At 26.0% G+C, this 11,306-nt stretch overlaps 8 protein-coding genes across 8 annotated transcripts, besides 1 other annotated feature; 5 read left to right on the top strand and 3 right to left on the bottom strand.

Moving 5' to 3' along the window:
* Window positions 1–557: 557 nt before the first annotated feature.
* Window positions 558–1,117: a repeat region.
* Window positions 1,118–1,769: 652 nt separating this feature from the next.
* On the top strand, window positions 1,770–4,439 carry EHI_191730 (uncharacterized protein; the record flags this gene model as incomplete). Its single annotated transcript, XM_643923.1, has 1 exon — window positions 1,770–4,439. The coding sequence occupies one exon, from the start codon at window positions 1,770–1,772 to the stop codon at window positions 4,437–4,439; it is 2,670 nt and encodes an 889-aa protein (XP_649015.1).
* A 198-nt stretch (window positions 4,440–4,637) lies between these two features.
* Window positions 4,638–5,093, top strand: EHI_191740 (uncharacterized protein; the record flags this gene model as incomplete). Its single annotated transcript, XM_643922.1, has 1 exon — window positions 4,638–5,093. The coding sequence occupies one exon, from the start codon at window positions 4,638–4,640 to the stop codon at window positions 5,091–5,093; it is 456 nt and encodes a 151-aa protein (XP_649014.1).
* Window positions 5,094–5,134: 41 nt separating this feature from the next.
* EHI_191750 (60S ribosomal protein L12, putative) lies at window positions 5,135–5,792 on the bottom strand. The gene is made up of 2 exons (XM_647641.2): window positions 5,749–5,792; window positions 5,135–5,642 (listed from the first exon to the last, which is right to left on the bottom strand). The coding sequence occupies exons 1-2, from the start codon at window positions 5,783–5,785 to the stop codon at window positions 5,176–5,178; spliced, it is 504 nt and encodes a 167-aa protein (XP_652733.1). The 5' UTR covers window positions 5,786–5,792; the 3' UTR covers window positions 5,135–5,175.
* Window positions 5,793–5,980: 188 nt separating this feature from the next.
* On the bottom strand, window positions 5,981–6,379 carry EHI_191760 (uncharacterized protein; the record flags this gene model as incomplete). Its single annotated transcript, XM_643920.1, has 1 exon — window positions 5,981–6,379. The coding sequence occupies one exon, from the start codon at window positions 6,377–6,379 to the stop codon at window positions 5,981–5,983; it is 399 nt and encodes a 132-aa protein (XP_649012.1).
* Window positions 6,380–6,710: 331 nt separating this feature from the next.
* On the top strand, window positions 6,711–7,562 carry EHI_191770 (uncharacterized protein; the record flags this gene model as incomplete). Its single annotated transcript, XM_643926.2, has 1 exon — window positions 6,711–7,562. One exon carries the CDS (start codon window positions 6,711–6,713, stop codon window positions 7,560–7,562), a length of 852 nt encoding a protein of 283 aa, XP_649018.2.
* Window positions 7,563–7,653: 91 nt separating this feature from the next.
* On the top strand, window positions 7,654–8,508 carry EHI_191780 (IBR domain containing protein; the record flags this gene model as incomplete). Its single annotated transcript, XM_643918.1, has 3 exons — window positions 7,654–7,962; window positions 8,010–8,207; window positions 8,257–8,508. The coding sequence occupies 3 exons, from the start codon at window positions 7,654–7,656 to the stop codon at window positions 8,506–8,508; spliced, it is 759 nt and encodes a 252-aa protein (XP_649010.1).
* A 50-nt stretch (window positions 8,509–8,558) lies between these two features.
* EHI_191790 (uncharacterized protein) lies at window positions 8,559–9,230 on the bottom strand (the record flags this gene model as incomplete). Its single annotated transcript, XM_001914158.1, has 1 exon — window positions 8,559–9,230. One exon carries the CDS (start codon window positions 9,228–9,230, stop codon window positions 8,559–8,561), a length of 672 nt encoding a protein of 223 aa, XP_001914193.1.
* Window positions 9,231–10,761: 1,531 nt separating this feature from the next.
* On the top strand, window positions 10,762–11,147 carry EHI_191800 (uncharacterized protein; the record flags this gene model as incomplete). The annotated part of the gene is made up of 2 exons (XM_001914159.1): window positions 10,762–11,059; window positions 11,125–11,147. 2 exons carry the CDS (start codon window positions 10,762–10,764, stop codon window positions 11,145–11,147), a joined length of 321 nt encoding a protein of 106 aa, XP_001914194.1.
* Between the last annotated feature and the right edge of the window lie 159 nt (window positions 11,148–11,306).

Raw genomic sequence — 11,306 nt, forward strand, 5'->3', positions numbered from 1 at the left:
CACAAACATTAATACAAAATCAAATAATGAAATATCAAATAATAATTGAATATGATGAAGTAATTTAATAAGAAATATAATAAATAATAATAGAACGAATGAAATAAAATAATATGAAAGAATAATAAGAAAAGAAAAAGATATAAATGAAGGTATTAATAATAAATGAAATTATAAATAATAATATAATAATAATGAAATATTCATTCATAAAATAAGAAATAAAGAAATGATAATTCAATGAGAATAACTAAAATGATGAAAAACAAAAAGAAATAAATAGAAAGAAGAATGAAAAAACAATAAAACAAAAAGAAATGATTTATTCACAAAACAAGAATAAAGTCTAAATAATAAATAAAACATATAAAATATTCATTTTAATGATGTATGATGTAATTAATATCCATTAATGAATAAATGACAATTTTATTAGCATTTATATTTTTAATTTTTATCATAATATTAAAAAAGAAAGATAAAAGGAATAATAAAATTAATTGTCAATTGTATTTTGTATTTTACTTACTTTAAACACAAAGTTTCAATATTGGAGGGATTGATAAGAAAATAAACAGGAAATAATCAATATAAAACCCCCATATGAAACAATGTTACAATATAAAGACATAACAATGATATGGAACAAACAAATAATGCCTAAAAGTGATGGATAATATCACAAAATACCAGACATATATGTATTAGATAAAAAGAACAAAACTTGTCTATTATTTGATATGATTATTGTTGAATATCACAATATTAATTGAACGCATTTGGAAGAAAAGAAATAAGTATAAGGAATTAAAGAATATTCTAATGAAAATAGAAAAAATAAAAGATGTCAAAATAAATCCAGTAGTAATTTCAATCAATGGATTAATAAATAATTCAAGTAATAGATTAATTAAAGAATTAAAAATTGACATTGACATCGAGAAAGAGGTAAAAACTATGTCATAAAAAACATAATTGATGTCATGGAATATTGCTTCAATCACAACCAAACATATTCTGTAAAAATACTAGAAGAAGAACTCATAGATTTGATTAGTCTCCCCTGATTCAAGAACAATAGAAACTACTTCTATTAATACTTAATTAATTGATTTTTTTTAAATAATAATAAATATCAATTACATTTATTCTTAAAAACTATCATTTATTAATAAATAAGAATATTACATTGTCACAATAACAATGTTTATTTATTCAACGACTCTTTTTATTTTTTTAGGGTTATTATTTTTTATTGAATAGTCATATTAAATGATGAATAAAACAACATTTTAATTTTTAGAAAATGTAATTAAAACATATTTTATTCTTATATATGCATGTATTTTTTATAACATCAAACTACTTTTAAATCTCTTATTCAATTTTATGTAATTGATAATTTACTTACTTTGACAAATTAAATAAAAATAAATGAAAAATTTATAACACAAAATTTAAAAAAAATAAAACAAAAAAAATGAAAATTCTCATGAAAAGTATATTAAAAAGAATAAAAAAAAAACTATAAGTATTAATAATTTTATTATTAATAAATAATATTATTGAATGAGATAAACCAGAAAAGTTGAAAATATTTAAAGTGAAAAAATTCCTCTCTTAAAGAAGTTGAAAAAGAGGAGAATTTGGATGTTAATAATCGGGAAAAAAGCGTATTGATAAAGAAAGCAGTATATTTCAAAAGAAATTTAAAAAGGATATGAAAGAAAAAAGAAAAGGAACAAAACTTGTAAATCATATAAATTCATATGCTTTTAATAACTCTCCTCTTGTGCCTTTTTGCAAGAGCAGATGATATACCAACAAATTTACAATGTACAACAGCTCTTCCAATTATTGTTCAACAATCATATATTTATCATCATAAAATTGATAACAACCTCCAAACTTCAATTGTGGAACTTACTGGTGAAGATGGAACTAAATCAAAAGAAACTGTTCGTGGTCTTTATTTTATGTTAAATGAAATTGAAGATGTTTCTTTATACGTTTCTACATGCGGTGCAAGAACTACAGTTGAAACTGAAATTTATATTTTCAGTGATTGTAACAATGATATTGCTTCAGGAATTACTAAAATTTCAAAGAGTGATGTTACTTGTTCTTCAACTGGAAAATCAGCTTCATTCTTTGATCTTAAAGCAAACACTACAATGTATGTACTTGTCAAAGTTGTAGGAAATGGATCAGGTAGTCTTGCTACTAGTTTTGTAAAAGTAAATAATTTACCAAATTATTATTGTGAACAAGCACTTGAAATTCAATCTATTCCTTATTCTGATATCTCTGATTCTACTGTAAATTATCCTACTGGTGATGTTAAATGTCTTTCACAATCAATGCCAGCTAAATGGTACCATATGAAAGGAACAGGAAAGTATTATCTTGTTGATACATGTTCTTCATTAACACAAATTGATACTTATTTAGTACTTGTTGATTCTGTTAATGCTGGAGATACTTGTAAACAAGCTGAATGTACTAAATATAATGATAATGGTTGTGGAAAAGGAAGTACTGGTTCTACTCTTTTATTTAAATCAGAAGAAGGAAAAGATTATCATATTGGTGTTTTTGGAAAGAATGGGGCAAATGGTAGGTTCCAAGTTAATGTACAAACGGTTGATGATACTCTTCCATTTAATTGTGAAAATGCTGTAAGTATTAGTTTACCATTTACAAGAGCTCAAAATGTTCCATCTGCATGGCCTTTAACTCCTGTTATTTCTGAAGGTGGAGCACAATATCCAGTATTTTATTTAAGTATTATAGGAACTGATAATGATGTTGTTTTTTCAACTTGTAAAACACAATCTAAAGTTAGTGGTACTGGTATTGAATTAATTCAAGGATGTACATCAACTACTGTTTTAGAACCAATTTATAGTGGAAGTTGTAATAAAGATGAATATAAAGTATTTCATCTTGATGCTGGTGTTAAATACATTGCTAAATTTTATGCAAAAGAATCAGATAGTCAAATTATTATGAATGTACAATTAAAAGGTCAAAATCATTACCAATGTATTGATGCTCTTTCTTTAACTGAAAGTTATACAGATACAATTCCATTGAAACAATTAAAACAATCACTTCATGGTTGTGATGGTATTGAAGAATATCATCAAGGGGCATGGTATCAACTTAAGAAAAGTGCTTCATCTTCAGTTGAACATTATCGTATTGGTGCTAGTACATTAAGTGGTGATATTGTAAATATAGGAATTGAACAACAATTAACATGTGATTCATCTCAATGTGTTAGCAGAGAAACAAATACTGCTCAAATGGATATATTCCTAAATGATGAAATTAGATATGTTTTTGTTTATGGTACAGGAGGACAAGAAACGTTATCTGTTGGAATTGTTAAATTTGATAATATTGCTCATTCAGTATGTACTGCTCCAAAGATAATTTCTCTTCCATTTACAACAGTTGGATTTATTGATACAACACAATCCAATACTCTTAAATGTATTATGACACAATATCCTAGTTTCTGGTATTCTATTCAATTATCAGAAAGTCTTGATGTAATTGCAACAACTGTTTCATCTGATACTAAGGTTGATACTTATCTTGAAGTTTTAACTGGATGTTATGGTGATGAAAACGTTAATTGTATTGCTTATAATGATAATTTAGATAATTCTGCTGATACTTCAAGTAGACTTACATTCTCTGCATATTCTAGAACAGTGTATAATATTGCAGTTGCTCAAAAAGAACGAACTGCCCGTGCACATCGTTTTTCTATTTATCCAACCCAAGCACCTGCTGGGTCTATGTGTGAAACTTCAAATTATCTTGATACTGTTGAAGCTCAACAAACTATATATGTTCATACTGCTTATGCATATGAAACTAAAGTTTCAGGAAAAACTCTTAAAGGGTCATATTTCAGATTTAATACTCATGTATCATTACAATTAACCATTCGTACATGTTCTACAGGTACTGAAATTAATAACGTTATTGCTATCTTTAAAAGTTGTAATACTCAAAAAGATAAAGATGGTAAATATGTTTCTATTCCTGATATTATGGTTGCAGGTACTAACTCAAGTAAAAGAGCATGTGGTACATATGGTGCAGAATTGTCATACCAAACTCAACCAGATACAAATTATTACTTATTTATTGCATCACTTGAACATGGGTATGATGGAATGATTGAAGCTGAAGTAATTCTTGAAGAAAAATCACAAAATCCACCAACGCCACCACCTGAAGATAGTAGTGCTGAGGATAATGATGATAATAATAATGAACAACATCATGGTATTTCAGGATGGGGAGTTTGGGGTATTCTCCTTTATGCAGTTTATTTCGTAATTATTATTGTTGCATTGATAATTATCATAATTATTTACAAAAAGAAAAATTCATCTTCATCAAGTTTCAGTAGTTTCTAATTGAATTATTTTCAGTGCAAAAATTTTAGGTAAATCATAATTTAATAAATTTTAAACATTATTTATTTCTTTATTTATTAAATAACCAAATCAATTTAACTCTTAAATTATTAATAATGACATTTTAAATTGACATACTAATTTACTAACTGTTTTTTTTGTAAAGAAACTAACTTCTTGTTTAATTTAATAAGGATAATGTCTAATAACAATGCTTCAACAAAAAGAACTCAATGTGCTGTACAAAATGGACTTCTTGCTTTATTAATTAAAGAAAATCATGCAACAATTATATTTAAAAAACCTGTAAAAAGAAGATGTAAATATTTTAATTCAACACCATTAGTAATAACTCAAATTAACACCGATATTTTAGGAATGATAGATGTACAAAAAGAAATAGATACAGGAAGATTTTCATGTCAACAAGAATTAGTAGTACAAATATTAAAACAATATAATTATGTTATTACTTTTAAACAAACAAGAAAAAACTCAAAAACTCCTAAAGATATTATTTTACAAGTAAGTTCTTTAAGTGGAACAAATTATAAATTAGAAGATTTAATAAAATCAGGAATTACTTTAGAATTATATCTTCGTTCTCAAAACACTAATTTGATAAAAACTGATTATTCAATATTCTTTTCTTAACTTAATTTCTTCTTTAATTTTCTTTAAAATGAATATATAAATTATATAACTTTAAAATTCAATTTAACAATTCAAAATTCATTTAGTTTTCTGGAACTTCAATTTCTCCATTGTTAATTTCTGCAATTACTTGCTTTGGTGATTTCTTATCTACTTGGCATCCACATGAATTGCAGGTTCCAAGAATTTCTTTAACTGTTCCTGCAAATGTCTTAGCAAGTGATCTTGGTCTCATTGTTCTAGCAATTTCATAAACATCGTCCATTGAAATAGATCCAGAGTGAACGGTTGGAATTCCCTTGTTCTTCTTTCTATCCTTTGGTGGTTCTTTAAGTGCTTTAAGAATAAGAGCAGCAGCTGATGGAATAACTTCATAGGTAGCTACTCTATTAACAACAGTAATTCTGACTGTTACTCTCAATCCTTTCCATGCAAGGGTTGATTTAGCAAGATCATCACCAGTTTTTTTTGGGTTAAGTCCAAGAGGACCAACCTTTGGTCCAAGAGAAGCACCAGCTGCAGCATCACCAGCTACAACTTTGACAACAACTATAAAAGTGAGTATTTATATTTTTAGAAAGATATTTATCCACCAAAATATTGTTATAAAGTATCTTTAAAATAAGAATACTTTAATAACGTATGGATGACAAACGCTCTTTCTTTTCATTTGGATTTGGCTTGGGAGGCATAATTTACTTCTCTTTGTTTTTATTATTTTTTTATAGTTCCTTAAGTACTTCAATGAGGGTTTTTTTGGAATAGTATTAATTATTATTATTTTTATTATTAATTATTATTTTTTAATTAAAATAATAAAATACTATTAAAAATATAATATTACAAATAGTAATTAGAAATAATTGAAAGAGTAAGTATTATATTATTTAATAAAATGATACAAATAATGCTATTATCACTATAACAACTATCATCATTAATATCGCATAAATTAACATAGAAACTCCCCATAACCTTTCTCTTCTGTTACTATTATTTAAATGAAAAATACCATAATATCCAATACATGGAAATATTATTGTAAAAAGAAATAATTTTTTATTAAATGGAATTTCATTGATATCTTCTATGTCATCATTTGTTGTAAAGTTTACTTTTCCTGATGTATTTTTTGTTGTTTGTTTCATTTGTGTATTTGTTAAGATACTTGCATATGTCTGTTTACTACTTATATTCATAGTCATACTTGGATTTGTTCGATGTGTACTGCGTGTAAAAGATTGAAGAGTTTGTCTTGTTGAATGTGAAGAGGTGTTTGTGCTCATAAATCTAAATTTGTTTATGTTTAGATTCTTTCTTTTTGCTGATTGATTGACTCAATTATCTTTTTTTCTTTTTTGTTATTCAGATTTTTTTGTCTTTTTATTTTATCATGATTTGTAGCTTTCTACTTATTAATTTATTTTTTTTTTATTTCACATTTTCTCCCTTCTTTTTTTTTCTTTTGACTATATGAATCACTTTAAAAATATAAAACATTTTATAATTATTGAAATAGAAAAAAATATTGTTTTTCTTTATTTATAAAATACTCAAAACTTATAAAAACTAAAAAGAACTTTTTAAAACTTAAAAAATTTATATTTTATTTATAAAATGAAAGTACTCTTGTTACTTGCTTTAATTGCTTTTGCTTTTGCAGAAGAAAATGAACTTGACAACACATTCGATATTGATTTCACTGAGTTAGATAACGTAGAGCTTTTTGAAGAAGAAAATAATGATGAAGATGATGAATTCCAATTAGACGAAGAAGAAGATGATGAAGAAGATGAAGAAGATGAAGAAGATGAAGAAGATGAAGAAGATGAAGAAGATGAAGAAGATGAAGAAGATGAAGAAGATGAAGAAGATGAAGAAGATGAAGAAGATGAAGAAGATGAAGAAGACGAAGAAGATGAAGAAGATGAAGAAGATGAAGAAGATGAAGAAGATGAAGAAGATGAAGAAGATGAAGAAGACGAAGAAGACGAAGAAGATGAAGAAGATGAAGAAGATGAAGAAGATGAAGAAGATGAAGAAGATGAAGAAGATGAAGAAGATGAAGAAGACGAAGAAGACGAAGAAGACGAAGAAGACGAAGAAGACGAAGAAGACGAAGAAGACGAATATGATTTAGAGGAAGAAGAAGAGGATGATGATGCTGTTGCCGAGTCTTTGTTTGCTGAATTTGATGATGAGGACCTTCTTGACTCTGATGAAGGTCTTGATGATGACGATGAATTAGATCTTGATGATGATGACGAAGATTTAGAAGAAGCAGACTTTTTTGAAGACGAAGAAGATGAAGAAGATGATACTGAAGAAGAAGAAGAATATGAATTAACTCAAGAATGGTCAGAACAAGCAAAGTCAGAGGTTCATCCATTAGATAAAATTGAATCAGCAGAACGACTTCTTGCTGAACTTGCTAACCATCCATATCATGGTATGTATGCACCAGCTTAAATTTCAATTAATTAACCAAATGATGTTAGTTTTTTATTTTAGAGCTATTTAAATTTTTAAAAGAAGAACTTATAATGAAAAAGGATATTTGATGCAAACTAATTATCCTTCAATAGATTTTAAGCTTCTTTTAAAAAGTGATATAGTTACAAGAAAGAAATTGATTAAGGAATACATTGATCAAAGAAGGATGTTATTGTTTTATAAACGAGACGATGTAGTTAATTGTCCTATTTGTTATAATGATGTTGACCAATCTTTTTTTTATACCAATCCTAGATGTGGACATAGTTTTTGTCTTTCTTGTGTCTCAGAATATGCTAATGAAAAGATTAAACAAGCAAATGGACCTATCCTTTGTCCAGAAAAAGATTGTAATGAAGAAATATCATATAATGATGTTTGTTCTAAATACTTATTATTTAAATAAATAATAATAATTCATAGTTAATTAATTATGGTATTATATCTGATCCAGAATTATTAGAACAATATAACTCTACCCTAACACGAATTAGAATTGACAATGACCCAGATACTTTATATTGTATTAAATGTGGTACACCTATGATTGGAGAACCTGGAATTACTATGGTGAGATGTGTAAAGTGTGATTATTGTTTCTGTTGCAAATGTAATGAACAAGTTTGTTTAAATTAATTTTATAATAAATAAGTTTTATTTAACCACTTAGTGGCATGCTGACTGTACTTGTGAACAGTATCAAAGATGGAAAAGAGAAAATGGTATGGGTGATGACGCTTTTCAAGTTTATGTCAAAAAAAATACTAAGTTATGTCCTCAATGTCACAGTCCAATTGAAAAAAATGGTGGTTGTAATCATATTACATGCAGGTGTGGTTTCCAGTTTTGTTGGCTTTGTATGCAACCATATACTAAGGATCATTGGAGGGTGAATAGAAGTGGATGCACTCAATATTCTTAATTAAATTTTTTATTGTTTTATATAACGCAAAATAATTAAACAAAAATAAATCAATTTATTCTTTGATAAAGAAAGTTAAATAATTTATTTGACAATAATTTAAGATAATAACGTATTAACAATGCACATGGATTAAATATTAATTTAAATATAAGGAGAAATCCCATTATAAAAGAAAGTAAGGCATAAATATTCCAATTGTCCATAAAAGGATATGGTTTAATATTATAATAATGGAAATCATAAAGAGTAATTGATGAGTAGAGCAAAAAAGCAGAATATGGACCATATTTACTAATAAAATAAATTTTATGCACTCTAGTATTTCCTTGTTTGAAGAAGAAACAATCAATCAATAAAAATATTAATGGGAATGTGTGTTCAAAATGTGTATAATACCATTCTTCAAATAAGGTTGGTTGCCATTCATCTGTTGCCCTAAAAACTGTTGATGGAGATTTAAAATAAAGAATCCAAAACATCAGAGATACACTTATCGCAATAGAAACTGCTGTTTGTTGAATAAATTCAACTACAAAATGTATAAGACGAATATCTTTTTGACGAAGAAATTCTTTATGACTTTTTATAGTTAGTTCACTTAACAACAATAATGAAAGTTGTCTTAAGAAATTAATAAAGAAATACACACCACAACTCCACATACCGAAGTAAGTCCAAAATCGAGTCATTCTTAATAATGTATAATCAGAGTCATACATATGATGTACAGTGATTATATAAATAAAACAAACAACACAACAATCATATAACAACCGGTACTTTGTTTTGTTTTGTCTCAATATTATTTCTAAATTCCTTTTATTGTATTTAAGTTTGTCCATTAAATTCTAATTATTTTAAGATTTTTATAATCTTCTTTTCATATCGTTTTGATTCCCTCAGCAGTGTTTCTCTCATTACTACCTCAAAACTACTCATTCTAAAAAAGTCTTGATTTAAATTCATTATCAGAATGGTTATTACGTCATACTAACATAATAATTAGTAAAACTAAAAAATTATTTATTATGTTATGATAAGGCAATATTGCAAAAATTCTATTTTTGGAATTATCTCTAAAAATATAATCTTTCCATAAAATTGTTACATTTTCTCCTTTTTTTGTGTTATTTAGACTAATCCAAATAAGAAACAAAACATAATGAATGTCTTCAAAATAAACACTTTTATTCATTGGACTTTTTGAATTTCTTATATAATGGTGTGTGTATTGCTTTTTTTTTCTTTTATTCTTAAATCAACAAAAAGAACAATACCTTTTACAATTTTAAACAAAGCTATCTTTGAATAGATGAATTTTTTTATTTTATTTGTAGATAAAATTGTTAAATGATAATCTTTATTGATTCTTTGTGTTTTTTTTAATACTTGGTTGTATTGATATTTTTCTATTCTTTTGAATAAAAACTCCTTCTCTATTAATTTTTTTACAACTTTATTCAACTTAATTATTAACAATTTCTACTAAAGAATTAAACTAAATTCAATCTTCTTTCTTGATTTTCTCTTTTTTTTACCCATTTTATTATAAAAATTATTAACACCACATAGAATTATAATTTAAATACAAAAAAAATAAATAATTTCCTTCGATGGTACTTTCTTTGACTTAGACAATTCAGTATTAAATTATTTATTTATATTATTCATTAATTCTGGTAAAATTCTTATCTACAAACTACTTTAATACTCACCCCATTTTCTATTACAAAAAAAAATTCTCTCTCATTATAATTGTTGTTCCTTAATTACTCATTCAGAATCAGTTTGTTATTTGTATTGACTAATGTCATTATTTGATTCTTTTAATTAATTACAAATTTCCTTTTTTTTTCTCTTGTTTTTATGAAAAAAAAACTTCTTCTCCATTAATTTTATTCAAAAACAAAAGTAAACCAACAACTATCTCTCACCAATTTTATATGTTTATATGATCTGTTGCTTCTTTTCATCTTTCAATTTTTTTCAGTCATTAGAAGTATTTGGAAATGAAAAATAATTTTACTTAATAGGTGATAATTGGATTTAAAAAGGTTTGCCACATAACTTAAATAAAACCTATGAGACAAAGAAAATAAAAGAATAATACAATAAAAGGCAATTACTATTCAAAATCTTTCAATGACTCAATAAAGAGAGATATAAACTATAATAAATAATAAATAATAATAATAAATAATAAAAATTTGAAGTAAAAAACAAAAAATACTTTTAATACAAAAGAAAACAATGAGTGAACCTCATCAAAACATTCCCCTTTCCCAATTATTATCACAAAATTCTCAAAATACAGCCAACTCAAGACTAACTTCTATTCGTGGTATACAACCTTCACAACCAAAAATTCAATTTGCACCAAATATTCGAGCAGCAGGATTTAAGCCAGAAGCAAATAATGGGAATGAAGGACGAACAAAATTGAAAGTTAAAAAAGAACAACCAAAAATTAAGAAAACAACAATTACACCAACTCCACGAGTCTTCAAACCACGACCAGTTGCACATGGAAATGGTGGATTAGGAATAAGTAATTTAATGATGACAGCAGGAGAAGATATAGGGATGAAAGAAGAGAATAAAAAAGACAAAAAGAAAGAATTATTATTAAACCCTGAATTAGACTTTGATCCTTGTAATCCAAACCATCCAATTACACTTCCATTAAGAGACCCAGAAGAAGAAATAAATGGGGAAAAAGAACAAATAAGTGAACCAGTTTTAGACAAAGAAAAAACATATTATACACCACTTGAAACAATTGAAGAAAATCCAAC

This window comes from Entamoeba histolytica, genomic scaffold (genome assembly GCF_000208925.1).
Source record: "Entamoeba histolytica HM-1:IMSS scf_1104750519173 genomic scaffold, whole genome shotgun sequence".
NCBI lineage: Eukaryota > Evosea > Mastigamoebida > Endamoebidae > Entamoeba > Entamoeba histolytica.

Coding starts and splice junctions, on each gene's coding strand:
- EHI_191750 (XM_647641.2), bottom strand. CDS start 5,785: ATGCCTCCCAAGCCAAATCCAAATGAAAAGAAAGAGC. Junction 5,643..5,748: donor TCCAAATGAAAAGAAAGAGC/GTTTGTCATCCA, acceptor TCACTTTTATAG/TTGTTGTCAAAGTTGTAGCT.